This window comes from Anthonomus grandis, chromosome 8, assembly GCF_022605725.1.
Source record: "Anthonomus grandis grandis chromosome 8, icAntGran1.3, whole genome shotgun sequence".
Taxonomy (NCBI): Eukaryota; Metazoa; Arthropoda; class Insecta; order Coleoptera; family Curculionidae; genus Anthonomus; species Anthonomus grandis.
In genome coordinates, this window is record NC_065553.1 from 30,872,674 (window position 1) to 30,898,927 (window position 26,254).

Below are 26,254 nucleotides of genomic sequence, written 5' to 3' on the forward strand. Positions count from 1 at the left end.
TTAATTCTGTTTTTTTCAAATGATTTGAAAAAGACATCTGTTATTAAATCTGTGAAATTAAAAAACAAAAAAGGAAACTGCCTAAAGTTCAATATTTATTAGAGTTTTTTCTCTAAAATTCTCAGGAGTGACTTAAAAATTGTATAAGTTTTTTAAACATTTCTTAAAAAGTACTTGGTTGTTTTACAGCTGGATTATTTTTGATGGTTTATTGCTTAGGTATATGTGGCTACAAAAACCAAAGTTTATAAGGTATATTATTTACTATATAAATTAACAATAATAATTCAAATGCAATTTACACACACAATACCTGTCATTTAAACCTCTTTTAAGATCTCATTTTCGTAACGAATCATCTTTTTTTATATGCCTTACTTAACTTAGGTCGAACTACTGCTTCTTTCATTATCGATCACTTGTTGCTGATTTAAAAAGGCGACATTGCAAGCCTTTAACCGTGCAGCTGCAGCCAATGACGGACAGGGTGACATGCAGGGAGTGGAGCACAGACTGTTGCTTATGTCGCATTGGTCTAACATCCGTAGTAGTTCATTGGGACTCGGTCCACCGTCGGTTTTTACTGCAATATAATATTTTACAAGTTGAAATATTGTATATAATAATACTTAATAATAATAATAATAATAATAATAAATATTCTTTATACGCAGAAATAAAAGCTATAAAATAATAACACAAAAATTATTTAATAAATTTGCATAGGTTAAAATTTTAATATGTAAGTATTATATACTACTAAATAGTTAAAGAAAGAAATACACAGCTTTTTTTAACTTGTTTAAAACCTTTAAAAGAAATAAGATAATCTGATAAAATCTCGACCAGCGAAATTATTCGTCCATTAGCAATTTGCAGTCATAATGTTAAGGGAATTCTTTTCTTTTGGTTGCAAAAAATTGCTAAATATAGATTCTAAAGGATATTTAGCACACAGTTTGTCATTGTGTGTCATCTTTGTTGTAAAGAGCATTAGTATTTTTAAAAATGGGTCGCAAATTATCAGAAGTGCCACAGGAAATTAGAGATTTGATAATAAAATTATATCAAGAAGGAAAATCTCAATACAGGGTGTCCAAGATAAGGATCCTAAGCATGGGGATCTCGGTACCTGTTGGAGATACAGCTTCGGTTAAATTAGGAAAAAGTTGTGCACTTTGAAGCGTATTTACATGCCGTTGAGAAACTTCAAAAATTTCCATGGCCTGCTGAGATATTTGGAAAAAACGGAAATTTGCCAATATCGATTTTACTTTTTCCTAGCTTGATTTTAAAAGATATCAAAAAACTATTGACACTTTCTCATTGACACTTTTGATGTAGTACGTGATGGCGCTTTTAAATTTTATATCCGACGTTTCGTTTTCGAGAAACCATCATCAACTTTATTTTTTTATATGGCGCGAAAAGAAAGTACACCCTGTATCTGATTCCATTTTTTATTACAAATTCAATGATGTATCATATGTCACATTTTTATTGTTAGTTAAAAGGAAAAATACAATTTTTCTTTTTTTTTAAACATATTATTAAGTAGGCTTTGGAAACAAATGCTTTGACACTTTGACGTAAATACCTTTTACACTGTCACATATTTTTTATTAAATATTAATTGCCGTTGTTGTTACCGTGATTGACGAGGTGTTGTTTGTTGAGTAATTATTGTTATTATTATTTACTGTTCTCGTTATTATTGCTAAAATTGTGTTATTATCTTCAAATATGCTTTGTGGTCATTATAGTCATGAAGAGAAGTTTGACATGCTGTCGTGCTACATTTTGTGCTACAAAAATACTGTAAATACAGCAGCAATGTATCTTAATAAACTTCCAGATAGAAAGCAATCATGTAAATCCATTTTCTTAGAGTTGGCTCGAAATTTAAAAGAATATGGTTCGTTTAAAAAGCCTGTTTTATCTCGAAAAAAGGAATCTCTTGAAGAAACTCAAAATAATGTTTTACAAGCAGTTATTGAAAACCCCGAGATATCAACCAAGCAAATTGAAAAAAATGTAGGAGTGGCCAAATTTACAGCTCAGTTTATTTTACGTAAAAACAGATATCACCCCTACAAATTTAGAATTTTCCAAGACTTAAACCTGGGGATTGTGTATCCCATTGAGTGGTATACACGTGCCTGTGAAGAGGATTTTAATTTTCCATCAAAAATAATATGGTCCGACGAAAGTATGGTCACTAATAATGGTATCTTTAACCGCCGCAATAGTCATTACTGGGTCCAACAAAATCTGCGTGTTAAGAAAATATCTAGACATCAACAACGTTTTGGGTTTAATATGTGGTGTGGAATTTTAGGAACCAAAATACTAGGTCCATTTATTTACCATTATTCATTAACAGCAGAACGATATCTTAATTTATTGCAAAATGATTCAGAAGACTTAGAGATGATTTACCTCTGGCACAAGTCAATAGCTGTTGGTTTCAAGAAGACGAGGCTCCTGCACATAATTCTGGGCAAGTTCGACAGTACCTTTTGCAGCGTTTTCCTGAAAAGTGGATTGTAACCTCCAGTGAAGTGTCTTGGCCAGCGCGATCCCCGGACTTAAACCCTTTGGACTTCTTCCTTTGGGGATTTATTAAAAACCGGGTCTATCAACATTCTTTTGGAACTGAGCAGGAGTTTTTTTCGTTATTTTTAAAATGTATTCATTATTTGTTGCATATCGTTAGAAAAATCATAAAACATTTGTCTATTACTGGTTAATTTTTTTTATTTATAAGTAGTACAATGTACAATGCAAATCAATGCTTCATTTAGCTTTATCACTCTCTAAATAGATATAAAGAAAAATGTGACAGACTCGGTAACAGGTATTTACATACGTCAAAGCATTTGTTTCCAAAGTAAAAAAATTACTTAAAAAATATGCTAAAAAAATAGAAAATTTGCATTTTTCCTTTCAACTAACAAAAAAAATGTGACATGTGATACATCATTGAATTTGTAATAAAAAATGGAATCAGATACAGGGTGTACTTTCTTTTCGCGCCATATGAAAAAATAAAGTTGATGATGGTTTCTCGAAAACGAAACGTCGGATATAAAATTTAAAAGCGCCATCACGTACTACATCAAAAGTGTCAATGAAGAAGTGTCAATAGTTTTGTGATATCTTTTAAAAATAAAGCCAGGAAAAAATAAAATCGATATTGGCAAATTTCTGTTTTTTCCAAATATCTCAGCAGGCCATGGAAATTTTTAAAGTTTCTCAACGGCATGTAAATACGCTTCAAAGTGCACAACTTTTTCCTAATTTAACCGAAGCTGTATCTCCAACAGGCACCGAGATCCCCATGCTTAGAATCCTTATCTTGGACACCCTGTATAAGAGAGAGAAATAGGAAAGTTAGTTTCAAGAAGTCGCTCAACAGTTCAATATATTATAAAAAAAATATAAAACCACTTATACAACAAAAACAGTGACAGGGCGAGGAAGAAAAAGTAAACTGACCATTCGAGATAAACGAGAAATGCTATAACAAGTAGAGCGCTATAACAATTAGAAAAGTGAAGGAAAACTCGCAGACGAGTGCTACAGACTTGAAGAGTGGAAGTACCAAAGGCATTTAGTGCCAAAATCAGTTTTGTAGGTATTTGCTTAAAAAGGTCTAAAAGATTTAATTTTATTTCGTAAGCTTTGGCATAGTAAAACTAGATGGAGCTAGGCACTACGTCCCGAAAGTTTATAATTTAAATCATCGGCATCCTTACGTCATACGTCATTTCGATGTCAATATTTTCCCTAAAGACATTTAATTGAGAGACTAAAGTAATAAACAATATAAACTTATTATCCGCATTAATATTTAGTGTCCAGTGCTTGCCAAACGAGATTAGTACTCTTTATAAAATAGGAATTAGCTACCTATTCATAAATCCAATAATCTCGGGTACTCCAGTGCTGTACTTTCTCATGTGTTGTGTGTTATATTGTGTTATCTAAAACGTTACTTTTTACTTTGGTTTTTAATTGGTATTAAGGCTATTTCACAAAATGTCTATGTTTATGGGTGACGTAAAGGCAAAACATAAATGGTATGTCCCAGGCTGCATAGACCTATATTCTAGCGGCTTCTTTTTTCCAAGAGGAATGTCAAATGTAGACAGCAATGGATAATTAATATTAAAAATTCTTGCTTAAAACCACTGGTGAAATAATTCAAACAAAACACCTTGTCTGTGTCAATGATTTTGCCCCATAATTCATTCTACCCACAATCGTCAGACCAAAACGCTAAGTATCAAAGCACTACGAGAGGCTAGGTTGTCCCAGGTGATTCATTAAGCGTGTGACGGGGTGGCATATTTCAGAATCTGTAAAATATGTACCATAAATGTACAAGGATGTTGCCATATTTTGTAATTATTATTCATTTTTAGTACTGTACATAATTAAATTGATGTCTAAAAAGTATATTGGTGTTTTTTCTAGATGTAATATTTAATTAAAATGCTTTTGAATTACCATAGGAAGTTTCATTAATCCAATAAAAAAAATTGTTCAATTTTTTTTTATTGGATTAATAATTGCATTGGGTAATGGCAGCCAGAGCCGAAAGCAAATCGGGAAAACCCATAATGAAACCTGCAGTGCCTCAAACAACTTCTGTAATGTATGTGACTAGGAGTCACGTACCTATTTTATGAATACCCACTCCGTACAATGGGTGGATATTCAGATTGTTATGCGTGTTTTGTTTTTTTCCATGTGAATAAGAGGCAATACTTCGTACTTCTTAACGTAAATATAAAAAGAATTTGTTGATCTGCACCTAATATTTGCGTATCTATTTCAGGTGTCGTGCAAGCGCAAAAAAATAACTTACGAACGAAAACGTATCAACTTTTTGAGAGATTTTATGCTGAAAACTACAAAACACAAGGGATGTATCTCAATGTCGTAATAAATTTAGTAAAAATAAAAAGACGTCGATATGGAAATTATGACAGTGCCGCAGATAGTAAAAGGCAAACTTCAATATCCTATACACTGCCAGATCAAGATGGACATTTTGTGCAAGTATGCAGAAAGACATTTATGAATGTTTTTGGTGTCATTCAGAAACGTTTGGTTGTTTTAATAAAGAAGAAAAAAATGGAAGATACCACATTTATCGATAGGCGTTCCAATAATAAGCCTAGTAAGGTCACGGAAAACGACCGCAAACTGATCCATCAACATATAAACTCTATCCCTAGAGATGTTTCACACTATTCACGTGCAAGATCAGAACAGGAATATCTTAGTCCTGATTTAAATATTCATCACCTTCAGGGATCATTGTGGGAATCTAGTAATAAACCATATATCTCGGTTTGATAAAATAAAGTTTATTCAGACAAAGAAAACGACAAAATTACAGCTCATTATTTTAAAACCAGACGACTGACAGACAGATTGACAGACAAGATACATAACCTAACAGCAAACATGTGTATATTAAAAATAAAACAAAATTCAACACAACTAGTGCCCTCTTTTAGTCATACTGCTCTAAATCTCTACTCACAACATTGTGAACTCAAGCTTAACAAACCTAGACATAGATGGCATCCTTTGTATAAAACTGGATTACAATGTACATATTTCTAACAGCCCCACTTAATCCAGTGTATACTAGAACTTAAGAAATACATACATAAACACTTAACCTAAGTACATGGTTATATACCTATACCAAAATTAAAAACATCCCAAACAGTTTACAAAATATTTATGCTTAGACCCTGACAAACCCTTCGTAAAAATATCAGCAGGCATATCATGAGTTGAAATATATCTTAAAAATATTTCTCGCCTTTCTACTGCCTCTCTTATAAAATGATATTTTACATTTATGTGTTTTGTCCTATTATGAAATACAGGATTCAAAACTAATTTCTGCGCACTCTGACTATCATTAAATAATAAAATTGTTTTGTCAATTTTTAAAATTTCATTTAGAAAACCTTTCAAAAATATGGCTTCTTTAGTGGCTTGGCAAATAGAAACATATTCTGCTTCAGTACTTGATAAACTTACTGATGCTTGCTTTTTAGATTCCCATGAAATTGCCCCCTCGGATAATAAAAATAGATAGCCAGTATATGATTTTCCATCAATCAAATTATTTTCCCAATCAGCATCACAGAACCCTTTAAACTCTAGATCACCCTTTTTGAAAACAAGGCTTTGATCAATTGTACCTTTTAAATACCTTAAAATTCTTTTCGCATGCTGAAAATGAGTATCAGAATAACAAGTGTTAAACTGGCTCAAGTAGCTTACTGAGAAAGCTATATCCGGTCTTGAGTTAACTGCCAAAAACATTAAAGATCCTATCAAACACCTATAAGGAATATTTTCATCACAACAATTACCTTTTTCTAATTTTAATCTAGGTTCTATAGGAGTTGAAATTGGTTTAGCCTCTAACATACCAAATTTTTCCAGTAAATATAAAATATAATGCTTTTGATTCAATCTTAACTCTTGCTTATTCTGATCTCTTTCAATGTTCAAACCTAAACATTTTCTAACTTGACCTAAATCTTTAAGTTTAAAATTATCTGATAAAACACCCTTTAGTTTTATTATTTCATTACCATCATTGTAAAACAGTAAAAAATCGTCAACGTACAGAGCTACAATAACAATTGTACTTTGAAATCTCTTAATATAGACACATGATTCAAATTTTGACTTTTCATAACCCAAACTTGTTAAAACTTTTTCAACTTCTAAGTTCCACATCCGTGAAGCTTGTTTAAGTCCATATATGGCTTTGTTTAATAAACAGACTCTATTATCATTATTAAAACCTTCTGGTTGGGTCATAAAAATTCTCTCTTTTAAATCACTATTGAGAAATGCTGTGATTATATCTATATGATCAATTTTTAAATCCATACTTACAGCTATGGCAAACAACATTCTTAAAGTAGAGTTTCTAACAACAGGTGAGAAAGTTTCTGTATAGTCCACTCCATATTGTTGTGTGAAACCCCGAGCTACAAGTCTAGCCTTGTATCTCTTTTCACCATTTGCCCCACACTTCAACTGGAAAACCCATTTACACTGGACAACTTTTTGATCATCAGGTTTATTCACTAATGTCCACACTTTATTGTCCTGCAAAGAACTATATTCCTCCTCCATTGCTCTCCTCCATTTATCTGCATTGTTACCACTCAAGGCTTCCGACACTGTGGACGGTTCTTCACATATGGCCTCGGAAACTAAGTACAACACATGATCTGGAAAAGTCTTTTCCTTTCTGGTTCTTAATGATTTTCTCAATGGCATCAAACCATCTATAGTATCGTCTGACTCACTGTCACTTATATGTGTGCCTTCTTCTTCATTTTGATTCGGCTCAATGGGTTGTTCAACTTGATCATATTCTATCTCATGTTCAAAAATATCTATGTTCCCATCTACTTGAACACCTGCCTGAGTATTATTGTTTTTCTTGAGTTTAAATTTATTTTCCAAGAAAACAACATCCCTCGATTTGATTATTTGACCTGGTCTTTCCATATCATACAATCTATAGGCTTTTGTATGTTCATCGTAACCCACAAATAAATATTCTTTACTCTTGGGATCAAACTTTTTTCTTAACTGATCAGGAATGTGTGCCTGTGCAATACAGCCAAAAACTCTAAGATGTTTAATGTCAATCCTTTTTCCTGACCATTTTTCTTCTGGTACACAATCCTTGACTGCCTTGTGAGGTGATCTATTTTTCAAATAGACAGCAGTATTGACAGCTTCAGCCCACATTCTTTGATCTAAATTTGCACCTTGTAGTAGACATCTAGCCTTCTCCTCAATTGTCCTGTTTGTTCTCTCGGCAACACCATTTTGTTGAGGTGTATATCTAACCGTTGTCTGATGTTCAATACCTTTTTGTTTAAATAGTTTCTGAAAACCTTCATTTAAATATTCTGTGCCATTGTCACTGCGCACCTTTTTAATGCTCATGCCTGTTTGATTTTCAACATAAGCCTGAAATTCTTTAAAATATTGCAATACATCAGTTTTAGACTTTAAGAAGTATACAAATATTTTTCTTGTGTAATCATCAACTAGCACAAAAATATATCTTGCACCACTCCAGGAAGTAACTGGCATAGGTCCACACAAATCTGTGTGTATCAACTCTAAAATACTATTAGCTCTCTTACCTCCTGCCTTACTAAATAGTTGTCTTGTTTGCTTGCCCAACAAACACTCCTGACATTGTTCGCCTTTTCCATTAATATATGTAATGCCATCGGCCCATCCATTTTTCAACAGCTGCATGCTAACTCTATTAAGATGTCCTAGCCTCATATGCCATAATTCCTCTGAATTTGGTCCTGCTACAGTAGTGAAAAGGCTTTGCTCCTCCACATCAAGTTCATATAGTCCATTCTTCATGGTAGCGGTGGCAACAACCTCTCCTTTCACATGGAAATCGACACAGTCAAAAATCGAACATTTTTCATCTTGAAAAACAACAGTGTGGCCCTTTCCAACCATTTTACTAACTGAGAGTAAATTTGCACTTAACTCAGGAACATAAACCACCTCAGAAATTGTTTTTAAGCCAGATCTGGTACATACCTGGGTTTTGCCAATCCCACTGCCAGATATTCTTTGATTGTTGGCTACAACAATTTTTGCCTCCACATGACTTTGAAAATCCATCAGATAATCCCTTTGAAAAGTCATATGAGTAGTCGCTCCTGAATCAATATACCACTTTTGAGTATGCTGCATACTTTCATCCTCAACTGCAACCTGCAGTGCTTTATCCAGCTTGACAACCTCCTTTCTGTCTTTATAAGACTTGCCCTTATCAAACTTTTTATTTTCTTCAAAGTTTGAAGGCCTCGGACATTGATTTTTATAGTGTCCAAATGAACCACATGCATAACACTTTACACCCTGCTTGTTGCTCTTTTTGAAGGACTTTCTCTTCGACAATAAGGCTACTTCATGATCATTTTTATTATATTTGTCATCTTGAAGCAGTTTAGTTTTAATAAAATCACTGGTTATCTTTTCTACTGAATTCTCTATGGCCATCACCATGGGGTCATATTCCAAAGTAAGCCCGCTCAACAAAATCACACCCAAAAACTCATCATCCACTGGATGCTGCATATCTGATAATTTTTGAGCTAATGACATGGCTGCATTTACATATTGCTCCATAGTCTTGAAATCTTCAAGCTTAATTCTTACTAATTGCCTGATTAAACTAAGCCGCCTTGACAAACCTTTATCCTCATAAGCACTTAACAGATTCTGCCAAGCTTCATTGGCTGTACTTGCATTACGAACATGCGGATAAGCACAAGGTTGTACCATAAAGCATATTTTAGCTAGAGCCTTTTGATCTGCTCTTACCTTGGCATCAGATGACGTTGTATCACCTTCTGGATAGCCCTTTATGCAGACCCATAGATCGGAATGCACAAGTGCCATTTTCATCCCAAACTTCCAGTCATTAAAATTGTCCCTACCAGCTAGTTTATCAAAACCCATAGATAAACATGAATTTTCTGCCATTTTTGTAGGTTTTTTTTTAATTTAACACAGCACTAGAAGTCCTAACCGGTCTAAACGTTTACCGTCGTTTTTCTTTTCAAAAAAAAACTATTTTTATCCCTTTACACCGATTTCACGCACTTAAACTCACTGGGAATCTGGGCCTATAACCTGTAGGAATCTAGTAATAAACCATATATCTCGGTTTGATAAAATAAAGTTTATTCAGACAAAGAAAACGACAAAATTACAGCTCATTATTTTAAAACCAGACGACTGACAGACAGATTGACAGACAAGATACATAACCTAACAGCAAACATGTGTATATTAAAAATAAAACAAAATTCAACACAACTAGTGCCCTCTTTTAGTCATACTGCTCTAAATCTCTACTCACAACATTGTGAACTCAAGCTTAACAAACCTAGACATAGATGGCATCCTTTGTATAAAACTGGATTACAATGTACATATTTCTAACAATCATAAAGAATTTTTGAGGAAAAATAAAGAATCTTCTGTAAGTTTTAAGTTTTATAGAGGTGTGTTTAAGAGAGATTTTCTGAATTTCAGCTTTCATCGTCCTTCTTAAATAATGCATAAAAAGATATATTCAGGATATTATTTGCTTGATTATTATTAGTAGTATTAAGGTATATTTAAATATCAAAGGCATAAGCAAATACGAGTTTGTTTTTATATAGAACGCCATAGCAAGCACTTTCATATTTCTCAGATTTGTGAGCTGGCTTTCTTTATCGCTTTGATTATATTATAACTGTTTTGCTTTTTGCGACTCGATCTTTTTTTTGTAAATCAAATCAAAGTTAGAGAGCCCCAGGAAGACACATTGATATTTGTCTTCCGAAATTCGGAGCATCTAATCGAACCAAAAACGGATGAAACAGGCGACAGAGGTCCGGCCGCATCAGAATTCAGCCTATTACGTCTGCGAAATTTACTTGCGGGAAAGACATTCGAGCTTTTGGCTATCGAAGTCAACCAGCTATTTTATTATGCTATTGAAGGTTATTGTTTACGGACACGCTTAATCTGGTCGGCTACAATACATCTTCAGTTTTGTTTTGTTGAATCTGAAATGAAAAATTTTGATGAAACTGAATTTTGATGAATTGCATTTGGCATTTGGTGCGGGCGCGTACTATTATAATTTAATAGTTAGTAGTATTTTTATTTTTGGGTGTATAAAAATTTAGAAGAGTTTTTTTTTGTGGATATTTTAGTGGTTATTTATGAACGACTGTTCGATATTAGCAATTGTATTTTAGTTGTGTATTTTGTAAGTAGTATTTATTTTTGTGCTATCTATTATTATTATTTTTTTTTTATATCACTGCATAATTTTTTTCTCGGAGTTAATATTTCATGCGCTTTCATTCCCTATTTCATTAAAGTGAATAATATTGAATACACAATTTCTTCTAATTAACGATTTTTATTGTTTGTCTACCCGAAAAAAAGTTCACGTTTTGCCACTGAAGACCGGTACGGGATCGATCAGAACAATCAGATAGATGCCTGGACTTCTTGTCAAAAAAAAATGCGTATTGCGGACTCTTGCATTTGTTGACAAAAGCATTTTCCAGGAGGGACAATTTTGTAGTTATATGTGTATTATTCTGTGCCGGCGTATAGATTTTTTTAGTATAGTAGCAGTGTTTTATATACTTATTAGAAGTTCAAATAGCTTTATTTAAAGATACAAAGGTAAATTAATATATTATACATACTACTTATACACAATAGTCCTATGGTTTAAACCTTTGGTGTGATGCTCAAATTACGAGACAGTTTTACTACTAACCAAAACTCTTTATTTTTAATCTCGACACGTGTTTTGCAAACGATGTTAGCATCTTCGGGAGAAGATTAAAACTCATCATTTAAATAAAACGTTTTAATAAATGTTTTCTTCTCCCGAAGATGCTAACATCGTTAGCCAAACACGTCTCGAGATTAAAAATAAAGAGTTTTGATTAGTGGTCAAACTGTCTTGTAATTTGTACTTGTACACAAGATAACATTACAGTAAAAAGTAAATGAAATAAAAATTTTAAGTTGTTTATTTATTGCAGTTGAGCGATCATTTCTCATCTAGTGACGATGACTTGGAAGGAATCATGAATGTTATGAAAACTCCAAGAAATAAAAATTATTTTGAAGGAACTGCTCATGAATACAACAAGGAACAGTACCAAGAACACTTTCGTTTGAGCCGAGAAAAAACTGCTGAACTAGCACAATAGTTTGAGGCTTCAGATGACTTCCATCGTCAAGCAGGAGATTCAGAAAAACTTTCACCTGAAAAAATTATTACAATATTCCTCCGTTTTCCTGCACACGAAGCCAGTAGTTTCAAGGATGTTGCAGACAGATTCAATATAACCAAAACTTCATTGCATAAAATTGTAACAAGAGTGACATAATTTTTAAGCAACTTATCTGCTCAAAAAATCACGTGGCCAAATGAAAATGAAGAAATTAATATCGAAAGACACTTTCGTGAAAATACATTTTCTGGAGTAATAGGAGCAATCGATGGTACGCATATACGTATTGATAAATACGTATTGATAAACCAGGTGACGATCCTGATTCCTACGTAAATAGGAAATATTACTTTTTAATTTAATTCAGGTAAGATATTCAATATTAAATATGTAAAGTGGGTCAAATTTAATAAAAACATCAAAAAAAGAATACAAAAAAAGTTAAAAAATAATTAGATTTTCCATATAAATGGTATTTAATTTTCTTAAAAAGCAACCAACAAAATAGTCACGGTTAGTGCGAGTATTTGCACGAATTCTTATTGGTTATTATTAGGTCTAATTCGTTTATATTATGTATATATCTGCAAATTTTTATAGTTGTATTATGAGTTCACTTATTTATATTGTTTCAGGCGCAGATAGTTTGTGATTATTCGGGATATCTTCGTTGGCTACCCTGGGTTAGTACATGACAGTAGAGTATTTCGAGCTTCTCCACTATTTGACACTTACCACAAAGATGTCAGAATTATTTTCTTCTTGAAGATAGTGTATATCTATGTCTGGACAATTTGTTGACGCCGTTTCGCGATAAGGGACAGTTGATAAGAAGACAAAGAAATTACAATTATTATCTCTCCAAAAATAGATATGTAATAGAGCACTGTTTTCGTCTTTTGAAGCAGCGATTTAGACAACTATATTATTTAAGATTGCGAAACATAAGAACTGCTGTACAGTTCATAAGAGCATGTGCTGTACTACATAATATTGCACTCAGTAATAACTTACGCATTCAAGAAGAGGATGTTTGGGAAGTTGAAGATGATAATGCTGTTTTAGAATTACGGGAAGGACAGGAAAATGAAGATGAATAAGGTGTACTTAATCGAAGAAATTTTGTGTTAAATAACTTACCTTCCATTTTACATTTAATAATTTTAATATTATGTATTTGAGATATGTAAATAAAATATTCTTGTTATCAAATTTCTTTTAATATTTTCTTTGTTTATTAGCTACTTATTATAATTTAAACGAAAATAGAAAACTCCCACAAGAAAAATAAAACACATACTTCTTCTTCTTCGATATTAACAACGAAAGTAAACGTAATTAAAAAATTCATAACAAAAATAAAATTCTTGGATTCTTCTGGAATAAAACTACTGGTAAATTCTTCTGGAATAAATACTCACGTACATTTCAATAACAAAAGTAAAAATAAGATATTTATAATGAAAATAACATTCGATGTAGCAGCTTAGGCATCTAAAATACTAACTAATGTTGGATCTAATTTTTCTGCGATATTTTTTAATATTAAATTTTTTCCCTCTAACAATTTTTTTTTACTTTTTTTTTTATCCTCCTGTTCTAATCGCCACTTGTAACAAGTTTGTCGGTCGCTTCGAATTTCTTTTAATAAATTACTCTTCAAAGTTCTAGTCCGATAAGAACCTGTAACAATACTTTTATTTTTACTGGTGGCTTTCTTTGGTACTTATTCTTCTGTCTGAATTGAAGACGAACAACTAGGTTCTGGATTTTCTGATACAGTGGGCATTGTATCTACTGAATTTGCTGCCAAAAGAATCTCTGGATGCACAGTTTTTTTCTTCCTCAAGATTTTCATCATTATCTCTGCATATTCAAAATTTTTCCTTCCAACCCCGGTTTGATTTAAGTCGGCTATATATTTTTTATAGGCCCTTTTAAGCTAAACGCTAACAGGCGCCATATATTTTCACAGTTTGTAGCTGTTATATGCCTCTTTAATTTGTGTCTCATTTCTTTAGCTATCTCTATTCATACATTTTTTTCAAACTTTTTATTCTTAAAGACCCAACTTGCTTTCTATATTGTTTATAAAAATCCAAAAAAAGTAACGTATTACAATGAGTTCATCCATAAAATTCTTCTTTGATAGCACTGAAATTAAATTCCACAAATTCGCTTATTTCTGTAGCAAAATAACATCGGTTATAAGTATAACCACATAATTTAAGAAATGGAAAGACTTACCACGGTCTATATAACTATTCATTATTAATCTATGTATGCATATTTTCTCGATATGAATAATAAACCCGTTCGCAGAGAAGTACGAATCCCAGACATGGTTTAAAACGCGCGTGCGTAGTTGACCATAGTTATTTGATCATAAGATTTGTCAGGGATCAGTCAAGGATTGCTTCCGCAAAGAAAGCTAATGACAACTGCAAAAGAAGGCTCTGCAGGACACATTGTCAAGTTTGACGGGAGCAATTTCCAGCTGTAGAAATTTTGCGTGTCCATAGTTTTGAAGGCTGAAGGCTTAGATGAAGTTGTTCAAGGAACATCTGGCAAACCAGAAGATAAAACAACGACTGAATGGAAACACTGGGACAAGAAAAATTCAAAAGCGCAAGTAGTTTTTCTTTCTTTCATTATGCCTGATCAATTACCATATTTAGTTAATCGTAAAACTGCTGCGAAAATGTGATCAAAATTAATTAGTATACATGAGCAAAAGACTTTTAAGGAAGTTTCAAAAGAATTAATTTGGCAACGTTTCTAGGAATATCGCATGCCTGTTAATACAAAAATATCTACTCATATTGTAAATATTGAAACGATTGTTAAGCAGCTATCAGATATAGGCGAAAGTGTAAGCCAAAGTGCGATTTGTTCGAAAGTGATTAGTAGCTTGCCAGCAAAATACAATGCTTTTCGTACTGCTTGGGATTCTGTTACACCGTCTATGCAAACTTTTAACAATCTAGTAGCATGGCTACTTAAAGAAGAGACTCAAATGACCTTAAATGAAGATGATACTACGAGCTTGGCACTGAAAGTTCTTCAAACGGCTCAAAATCAAGTTCTCAAAAGCTTTTCAAACGGAAACGCCAATTATACAAGAAATGGATACAACAAGCAGAGACGAAAGTATTGCCAATCTAAAGAAAAGAACCAAGTGCAATTTTTGTTATGAGAAAGAACACTAGGCGCGTGAATGCAAAAAGCAACTAGCCAAAGAAAAAGAAGATAAAAATAAGAATGGTCACCTCCCTCTATACAGAACCTGCTTACATATGTGATATATCAGTATCTTATTCATTTAGTACAGAACAAGATCATTTCAACTGGATATGTGATTCTGCCGCAAGCATGCATATGACCGATCAGAAAAAGTGGTTTTCTAAAATCGAGCCAATTAGTAAACCAATTGCTGTAAAAGATGAACACAGAGTCATTCAGGCAACTGGGATGGGAACCATAGAAACTCAGGCTCTTGTGAATAATGTCTGGCAAGGTCGCACAATAAACAATGTTTTGTTTATTCCTGAGCTGCAAAGAAGTTTATTTTCAGTAGGAGCAATAACTTATAGAAATTTTACACATTTTGCCTACAAAGACAAATGCGAATTTCGTGATAAAAATGGTAGAATTTCATGCATGGGTACACGAAAGAACAACTTATGGAAAATGAACTTCCATATAAACCAAACGAACCAAATTGAATGTAATCTTGCTACGAGTAATTCACTTCAAATGTGGCATGAATGCTTTGAACACGTCAACCTACATGTAATAAAAGGTTTAAAGAAAAATGCAAGTCTTCCTTGTACAAATGAAAATGATTTTTTCTGTGAGGCATGTCAGTTTGGCAAACAACCAAGAAAACCATTCCATTCAACACTGAGACCAAAAGTTGAAAAACCTGGAGAGATGAATCACTCTGACGTGTGTGGACCTATAAACATCTAGTCTAAATGATTCATCTGGATTAAAAGACAACAGTCCCTCAAACATATGAAAATTTTTGGATCTGTAGCCTATGTGTCTATTCCGCCTCAGTTTAGGAAAAAGTGGGATTCAAAAAGTGAAAAACAATTGTTTGTTGGATATAAAGGCTATTCTGAAGACTACAGACTATGGGCCTCGAAAACCCCAAAAATTGGTGTTAGCCGAAACGTAAATTTTGATCTAGTAAGCTATCTTTTGGAAATTATGAAGATGATCCAAAACACGATGAAGACCCGCCACAAGAAGAAGAAATAACTGAAGTTATTGAACCACGCTGCTTACGTAATCGTGAAACTGTAAGTCGTCCAGATTACTTCGGACCTGCAGTTTATTATTCAGTAGTTGAACCTGAAACATATGAAGAGGCAATTAAAAACGAAGATTCGGAAAAATGGAAACTGGCTATGGATGAAGAAATAGAGGCTCATCAGAAAAAAAAACACGGGAGCTTGTTTCAAATCGGGAAAATGTAAAGGTGATAGGCACCAAGTGAGTGTTTCGCGCAAAAAGTGACGAAAATGGTTACCCGACGCGGTACAAAGAAGGCATTGACTGTAAAGATAATTTATCCCGGTAGTGAGATATGACTTTATACGTATGCTACTTGCTTTAGCAGCAGAACATGATTATCAAATTTCCCAGTTTGATCAGATAACCACGTGGTTATGAAAACTCAAATGTTCCCAACAGTGTCGGTAAATTGATAAAAAGTCTGTATGGATTAAAACAGTCTCTGCGCTGCTGGAACAAGACATTTGTGACCTTCTTAAGCAACTATAATTTCAGACAACTGAAAAGTGACCCATGCGTTTTCGCCGGAAATATAAATGGAGTGTCAATTTATTTGGCCTTACACGTGGATGATGGGTTAGTGATATAATCGTGGTCAAATCTGATTCGGGACATGTTGAGAAACCTAAAGAACAGTTTTGAGATCACGGTGAGTGACGTTAAACAATTTGTTGGACTTGCCATCGAGTGCAATCGAAAAAAACATTCAATATTGCTTCACCAGAGACAATATGTGGATTCTTCAAAAATTCAATATGGATCAAGCAAAACCTGTGAGTGTTCTAGCAGAATCGGGACTTCATCTAAAAACTCCAGATTGTATTGACAGCTCAGCAATAAATGAACCCTATTGTCAAGCTGTTGGTTCTTTAATTTTTCTGGCTTCGGTAAGCAGACCTGATATTTCGTATGCTGTTAGTCAGGTGAGTCGTTTTTTAAATAATTGGGGATCCGAACATAAAAGATATTTAAAGAAAACCGAGAATTTTTTGACTACTGAAGCCGAGTACATTGCCTTGGCACTTGGCACAAAAGAAGCTCTGTGGCTAAAAACACTATTAGATGAAATAGGAATGGGTTAAGAACTTGTTAATATTAACGTAGACAATCAATCTGCTATCAAACTTGCCCACAATCCAGAATTTCACAAAAGAACCAAGCACATAGACGTTCGTTTTCATTTTGTGCGTGAAGTGTGTTTTTAATTTTTTTCGTAATATTCAGAATAAGTGGAAGTGTTAAATAATGCACAAAAAGATATATTTAGGATATTATTTGCTTGATTATTATTATTAGTATTAAGGTATATTTAAATATCAAAGGCATAAGCAAAGATTAATATAGAAAGAGTTTGTTTTTATATAGAACGCCATTTCAAGCACTTTTATATTTCTCTTGTGAGCCGGCTTTCCTTATTGCTTCGTTTATATTAACCGTATCGAACTGGCGATGTGCTTGTTTGCTTTATGCGATCCGATCTTTTTTTTGTAAATCAAAGTTATTCTTCTATTAGCTTTTAAACAGACCGTTCGAAAATCGGCCCATTCCCGTACGCATCACAATTTTTGCAATTATCTATAGGTTTGAGACCTTTGGGTGCTTGCAAAATTGCAGGAAATGCTATGCAAATGAGCAATCATCTGTTGTTAGACCGCTAGGCGAAGAAAGGGAGCTTCGAGAGGTTAATGTTTGTGCTGTTGCTGAAATGAACTTTCCTTGCAATAGTACAACTATTGCCAAAGAAACGGGTATTGAGCCTTTAAGGGTTAGAAGAATTTTAAAAAGAAATAAGTACAAGTGCTATAAGTTGCAAAAAACCCAAGAAATTTTCCCACAGGACCATGAGAGACGGATGGAATTTTGCCATGAAGTATTGGAAATGGCAAATCGGGACGAAATGTTTATTAGTAACATGTTGTTTTCAGATGAGTCCTCTTTCTCTATTTGTGGTAAACATAATCCGTCCATTACAGTGGGTTGTTCGAGGGAAAATAAGCACATAAGCATACCAACACCTACACAATACCCTTAAAAGATTAATGTATGGGCTGACATTTTAGGTGATTCAATTATAGGCCTTTTTTTTATCGATACGTCTTTTGAGGGATGAAGTTCTTGATGATACCTATGATCGATTGACGTACTGTACTGCTAAACAGGGTGGCCTTTTTGAACCTGACATAAGATAATTTTATTTTTTATTTAATATTATCAAATTAACTTAATGTTTTGCTATATTTTGAATTAATTTTTTAATTTCCTGTAATATTTAGTTAATTTATGTTTACAACATTACTGCAGTCGGTTTTTAGTTTATTTTTTGCTGTTAGGACAGGCAGCAGCAAAGACTCAAACGAAACAAATTTTTTTTTTAATTTGCCACAGAGCAGTGCACTTTCGGTTTCGGGCTTCGGCGGGGTCCGCTGCTTCGAGTATGTTGTCACAATGTTGCCAGACCTACCGCGATATACAGGGTGTTTCCTAACTACGGTACGAAACTATACAGGGTGAATCGTTAGGTCGTTTTATGAAAAAAAGTTCCTATGGACGTATGTCGGGAGTTGCTTTGTTTCTGAAATACAGGGCGATGAAGGTTCAAAAAAATAACGGTCTTTTAAAAATACTATAACTATCCTTAAACCGATTTGGTTGAAATTTGGTGCAGTTATTTGAAGTTATAAGACGCTTATTTAGCTGTAACTAGATTGAAATTATTAGGTCCAGTGGCGTGTCAGTGGGCACCACATGCTTATTGTTGAGAAAAAAACAAGGCCAATAATTGTTTTGCAGCTTTTTATTTATTTTTGTATTTAAGCAACTAAAAATACAACTTTTTCGTATCTTATCTTATTATCTTGATATCTGGCTTTGTTTTCGAAAAAAAAAATTTTAAGTATCTTTAACTCATTCTAAAAATTATCCATGGACGACAACATAATAAAAACCAATTAATTCGATAAACAATTTCGACCAATACACGACTTTTTGGTCTCTTGTGTCTTGTTTACTATGATAATAAACATTCAACTTCTACGATTTTTATTATCAGATTTTTGAAATACAACAAAATAACAAATACATTGCTTCTTATGACAAATAATTAGCAAGTCCATTCAAGTACCTCCTTTGTACCTACCTGCTTTGGAGACCAGCTGACAGTGATAGAATTGCTTTAAGTAAAATTCAGCTGTCAATTAGCAGTGATTTATTACTCCATCATGAATAATTTTACTAACCATGAAATGACCGACATGCACTTTATTTATGGATTAGCAAATGGAAATGTGGAAGAAGCACGAAGAATTTACCAGGACAGATTTCCTAACAGAGTAATTCCATGTGCAAAAACATTTAGAAAACTACATGCAAGATTATGTGAAACTGGGAGTTTTAATAAAAATATGGGTGGTGGAAGACCAGAAACTATAACAACGCCTGAACTGGAAGAAGCTATACTTGATGCGATAGAAGAAGATCCTTCCAATAGTATCAGGAAGATTGCACTGCAGCTTGAAGTCAGTTCAAAAACCGTTTGGAAAGTTCTAAAAAGAACCCTCCTACATCCATATCACATACAGCGTGTACAAGCTCTACTGCCTCGGGATTTTCATCCAAGATTAATGTTTTGCAGGTGGTTGATGCATACGATGGCACACAATAATCATTTCTTACCAAATATTTTATTTACGGATGAGGCAAATTTTTCAAGAGATGCTATTATGAACTTCCATAATGATCATTTTTGGGCCAACGAAAATCCCGACGTTATTAGAGAAACTCATTTTCAGCAACAATTTTCGCTGAACGTTTGGATAGGAATTATTGGTGACTATCTAATTGGCCCTTTTTTTACCGGCAAGATTAACAGGTGAATCCTACACGGATTTCTTGCAACACCATTTACCCACTTTATTAGAAGAAGTACTCCTACAAGTAAGAGTCAACATGTGGTTTATGCACGAAGGGGCTCCAGCTCATTTCAGTGTTCTTGCTCGTCAGCATCTCGACGTCATCTACCCTAATTGCTGCATTGGACGTGCAGGACCTCAAATTTGGCCGGCTCGCAGTCCTGATATGAATCCCCTGGATTACTATTTACGGGGCCATCTGAAGGCTCTTGTTTATAAAACTCCTGTTCTAGATGTGAATGACTTGAGGAATCGGATAATTGTCCATTGCAATATCATAAGGGATACTCCAGGTACTTTTGAGCGTGTCAGACACTCAATGACAAATCGTTTGCAGTCGTGTATTTTATCAGAAGGTGGGCATTTTGCTCATTTACTTTAAGGTCGAAATTGTTTATCGAATTAATTGGTTTTTATTTCATGTTGTCGTCCATGGATAATTTTTAGAATGAGTTAAAGATACTTAAAATTTTTTTTTCGAAAACAAAGCCAGATACGAAGATAATAAGATAAGATACGAAAAAGTTGTATTTTTAGTTGCTTAAATACAAAAATAAATAAAAAGCTGCAAAACAATTATTGGCCTTGTTTTTTTCTCAACAATACGCCCACTGACACGCCACTGGACCTAATAATTTCAATCTAGTTACAGCTAAATAAGCGTATTATAACTTCAAATAACTGCACCAAATTTCAACCAAATCGGTTAAAGGATAGTTATGGTATTTTTAAAATACCGTTATTTTTTTGAACCTTCATCGCCCTGTATCTCAGAAACAAAGCAACTCCCGTTATACGTTCATAGGAACTTTTTTTCATAAAACGACCTAACGATTCACCCTGCATAGTTTCGTACCGTAGTTAGGAAACACCCTGTATAATTCTAATGGGCGAAGTTAGAATGATCATATCTGTATAGTTTTGAGGCAGTTAGGCCACTTTATAGCGATTAGTAAGTAACCTTCTCAAGGAGAACAAAATGGCATTTGCACCGTCGGGATATTTTAATTGATTTTCACACATTTAAACAGTTTTTATGTAAATTTAAAGACAAGTTCATTTGTTTCAAAAAGAAAAGTAAACTTTTTAAATGAAGTTTTCAACAAGGTGCCACTAGTGATATTATCTTATAAAAAAAAATTAGGTATGATTAGGTTTCACCCCTCAGTGGATTGAAAAATATTTTTAATAGATTTTTAAAGGCGGCAAAAATTCTTAGTAGACTTATTTTTTCCTTTTTCTGAAATATTGTATTCAAGAGCTCTAGCGAATTTATTCCCGTTAGAGTCCCCATCCTGTATACATATTAAATAAGGATAAGGCAATATTTATAAAAATTTTCGACCATATAATTTTTATAAAAACATGGCGACATGAGTATTGACAAGTATCAAGATTAACAAACAATTATTGACTCTGTTTAAGGAAAGTAGGATACAGGGTGTTCCTTAAAGACGTGCTAATATTTAAGGGAGTGATTCCTGGCCCCATTTTTTAAGAAAAAAAGTTCCTATGAACATATGTCCTAAACGTTTTAACTTTTGAAATACTGGGTGTAGTTTTCAAAAAATCAGTTTTTTAATAATAACTTAAACAATATTGTAGACATTTTTATGAAATTTGGTACATGTATTCTATGCATCAAGACTCATTTTTTGATGTGCAAAAAAAATGTTTTCTCTACCAGTGGCGTCTTTACAGATCTTCTATTGAATATTTTTAGTGAAAACAATACTACGTCACTGCTTTTTCTTAAAATAAAAATTATTTTAAAAATTTTCAATCACTTTTTAGCAAATTTGATCTCCTGGTTTTTTTCGTCCGACGCATGGTTTTCGCTTAAAAAAATTAAAACAATTTTACCTCCCTAAAAATCTAATGCGGTGAAAAAATGTTTGTTCGTCGATTGCAAGCAAATTAAGGGATCAGATTTATTACAAGAAGTATGAAAAGTTAAAAAATTTAAATAATTTAAGAAATACTCATGTTTATAACTTCAGAGTTCAAAAAGTAAATGGGTGTAAAAAAGTGCCGTAACGCGAATAAAGTCGCGGAATTGCCTATGCATGTTTCTTATTGGTCGTTGATATGATCAACGAACTGTGATTTTAAATGTCAAATTTTTCTTTATCTAGTTATGCATGAATAAATGACGTTTTCATAAACATCGATGATGGCAATAGCTGTTGTCTTAAAAAGTAAGTTGTTGGTGTTAATTATCATTAAATGGTTTTTTTTTTTTTTAAGCTATTGAGTATGATTAATTAATTGGCAATTGGTTCAGAAATACCCTAATTTCACTTTGAAAACAACAGGGTTTTAAGTGCAAAAGAAGAGTTTTATTTAATTTTATGAAATTAAGCTTAAATAAACGGCTCAAATGTATTTTATCTTAATTACACTGATTATAAAAATTGTTGAAAATAACCACCTTCACTAAGTAAACACGTTTCCGCTCGTCTACGCATAGAATTATGCACCCGTTCAAATATTCCCGGCGTATTTCGGATAGTTTTACACGAGGCAACTATTCGGTCTCTTAAATATTCTAGAGAGTTTTATAAACTAGAGTTTTAAGGTGCCCCCCATAAAAAGAAATCTAAGTTATTGAGATCGGGGGATCTTGCTGGCCGTTGCTGTGGTTCTCCGCGACCGATCCATCGATTCGGATAAAAGGTATTTAAATGGTTTCGGACAATTAAAGTAAAATGAAGAGGGGCACCATCGTGCATGTATCATATTCGATTTCTTAACAGAAGTGGCACATCTTCAAGAAGCCCAGGCAGTTCTTCGAGAGACTAACTGTAAATATGACCGACCATCAAGGCGCCCTGGTAGAAAAAATTGGTGTTGAAAATGGGTTTTCGTTATGGCATGGGGATTTTCTTCTGCGCACAAATGATCGTGAAAATTCTGAATAGCGTTCCGAGAAAAATTTGCTTCGTCTGTGAACAAAATCTGTGACTTAAACTGCGGATTTAGTATAATATTCTGGAAATACCACTGACAGAAGTTCACTCGCTGCGGAAAATTTCCGGGAAGTAATGCCTGTACTCTTTGATGACAGATATGCAGAGTTCTAGCGATCTTCCTCGTAATGGTCTCAGGAAGTTCTTCGATTTAATATTGTTGTTGGGTGGGGTCAGAAATAAAACAGAATCCTGTTTACCTAAATGTCGACGTTTCGACTTATATTAAGTCATCCTCAGGACACTAAGTCTAGGTTTCTTTAGTTATAATTGAAACACATTTATGTTTTTTTTCTTGGCTTATTGTTGATTCTAGTTTGCACACAAGAACACCTACAATTTAACCCATGTTAAAAATAATTCTACGCTCCTTTTATAAATGTGTCTGTTTTATTTCTGACCCACTCAACAACCCTCCGCAATATTAAAGATATTGGGTCACAAACACGAAACTAAAAAAGTTCTTCGATTGCTTGTAGCACCGCGTTCTCAATTTCAGCGGTTCTGATAGTTCAAGGTCTACCTTCCGGAGTACCTTTCTTGAAACAACCAGTTTCCCTAAGTCGACGATGAATATTTGAAAAGATATCTTAGGACAAGAAAGAAAGATCTGGGTAGGACACGATTCGGATAAATTTCATATACGAAATGCATTGCTGCCATTTCTTCATTGGTATAATTTGCCATTACTGATATTCAGAAAAATACCGTGGAAACGAAAAACTTCAATAAATAGTTAAAAATCAAATTAATGACGCGCTGCGATAGTTTTTAACAATTTTACATTTCAAATCACAGCTCATTGACCATTGATCGACTCCGCGACTTTATTTGCGTTATATAAAGACGCGTTATGGTACTTTTTTACTCCCATTTATTTTTTAAACATGAGTAAACGTTAAAAACATGTATTTCCTGAATTATTAAAAATTTTTAACTTTTCCTACTTCTTGTATAAAATCTGTTCCCTTAATTTGCTTGGGCACTGCAGAGAAAATATTTTTTTTGCACATCAAAAAATACCTCTTGATGCATAGAATATATGTACCAGATTTCATAAAAATTTCTACAATATTGTATAAGTTATTATTAAAAAACTGATTTTTTTAAAAAACTTTAACACCCTGTATCTCAAAAGTTAAGACGTTTAGGATATATATTCATAGGAGCTTTTTTTCTTAAAATAGGCCCACAAATCACCCCCTTAACCCTTTCGTCCCGAACGGTAGACATATGTACCAGGCAAATTTAAAAATTCCTGTTTGTAAAATAAAGTGTTTTATTTGGTATAAATGTGTACCGGTTCGGTGTATCAGGCTTCCGCAGTGTACCTACAATATGCATTGTGGTAAATGTGTGGTTATGTTGATTTAGTTAGCACGTGTATTTAGTAGCGGCAGTATTGCTGCAATAAAATTAGTTATTTAGGACACTCAAAGTGCTTATTTATGCAGTTTTTTTTATTAAGTTTTATTTATTATTCAATTGCAAGTGCAGTGCTGTTACAAAGGTAGGTCAAAACTATGTTTTATTTTTATGTTTTTGGGTATGTTCATGTGGTACCTATATGAACCAGCAGGTATTTATAATGGTACACATGTATACCAACAGGTCTGTAATTACGTCTATTTGATTTCAGCTTCAATATGGATCGCCGCCGTCCGCTTTCACGAAAAGAGCTGGAAAAGCTTATTGAAGAATCCTCAGATTCGGAACCATTTTCTGCTGGCACATTGCAAGTTGTACAAATGAACGTCTGAAAATCCTAAACCAATTAAAAAAAAGAAATGAGACAATGACTGACAAAGGAAAAATACAGAAATTATTTGGCTGCATGTTCATTATGTGCTACAATCGCCTTCCAAGCCTAAAAAATTATTGGAGCAAGAAGGAGTCAATGGGAAATAGCACAATTCAAAAAACTTTTTCAAGAGATCGTTACATGACTTTGAGCTCAAAAATTTACTTTACTCTGGAAAAGAGGACCCAATTCCCGCTAAAAATCAATCCCTAACTTTAGGAGAGCGAGTCGTAACAGCTCTTGCGTCTACAGTTAAAGAAAACGATGTTGTGTTGTGTTTTGATCGCTTTTTTACAAGTGTGAATTTGTTACTTTCACTAGACTATGCAGCCTTGGGAACTTGCATGTCCAATCGCAAGAATGTACCAACTATGGGAGACAAACTCCAAAAAGGGGAATCTCAATTTAGATGCACTTCTTCTGGATTACTTTGTGTAAAGTGGCAGGATACAAAGGAAGTTTTGCTAATGAGTAACTGTCATAAGCCCAATTTGACAACAATTATCAAAAAAAGCAAAACCGGTGAACAACAAAATATCGAATGTCCAGAGGCCATTTCTTTTTACAGAAAAAAAATGCAAGGGGTTGATCGGGCTGATCAATTTATTGGGCTATATGATCATGATCGAAAATCAGCAAAGTGGTGGAAAAAGGTGTTTTACACATTCCTGAATATGTGTGCAGTAAATTCGTGGATAATGTATAATCAACTGAGGCGTAAACATGAGAGCATTTCTTTTCTTTCCTTCCTTACCACACTTGCAGAAGAATTAGTAGCAGAAAGTATACGATATACAAGCTTACAATTACCGAAACAAGGCGCTCCTTCAAGAAAAAGAAAAATATATGGATCTTTAGCATTACATCTGCCTGTAGAGGGATCAACCAGAAGAAGATGCACTAGATGTTCTGAAGAGAAAAGACAAACAAGAACAAAAACTCTTTGCCGAGAGTGCAATATTCCATTGTGCAAGTTCTGTTTTATGTTATATTATACCAAATAGTTAATTAGGTTCATTTTCTACTTTGCAAAGCCGTTTTTGTATTTATTTTTTTAAATAAATGTTGGTATAGCACTTTTTTCTATTTTTATGAAATTTTCGATCATACCTGATGGTACACATGTGTACCACCATAAATACCTGCTGGTACATATATGAACCACCCCCTCCACCATTCCCTGACTATTGACAAAAATTTATATTAATAAAAACTCATTGTTAGGCATCCTAACAATAATACTTTACACTATTTATTACTTAAACTCAACATATTTTAATTCAGGGACGAAAGGGTTAAATATTAGCACGTCTTTAAGGAACACCCTGTATAATGGTTTACACAAATTTGTAAACCCTTTACACTTGAGTTAGGGGAATTCTATGTATATATTTACGTAGGAAAAGAAAGTAT

General features: G+C 33.5%; 1 protein-coding gene across 1 annotated transcript in view; it reads right to left on the reverse strand.

Annotated features, from left to right (window-relative positions):
• Positions 1-244: 244 nt before the first annotated feature.
• The window catches only part of LOC126739617 (BTB/POZ domain-containing protein KCTD3), a 96,513-nt gene continuing 70,503 nt past the window's right edge, over positions 245-26,254 (reverse strand). The window contains exon 12 of the mRNA XM_050445375.1: positions 245-583. Coding sequence (XP_050301332.1) covers positions 384-583 — 200 coding nt within the window. The 3' untranslated portion in view covers positions 245-383. The remainder of the gene's footprint in view (positions 584-26,254) is intronic.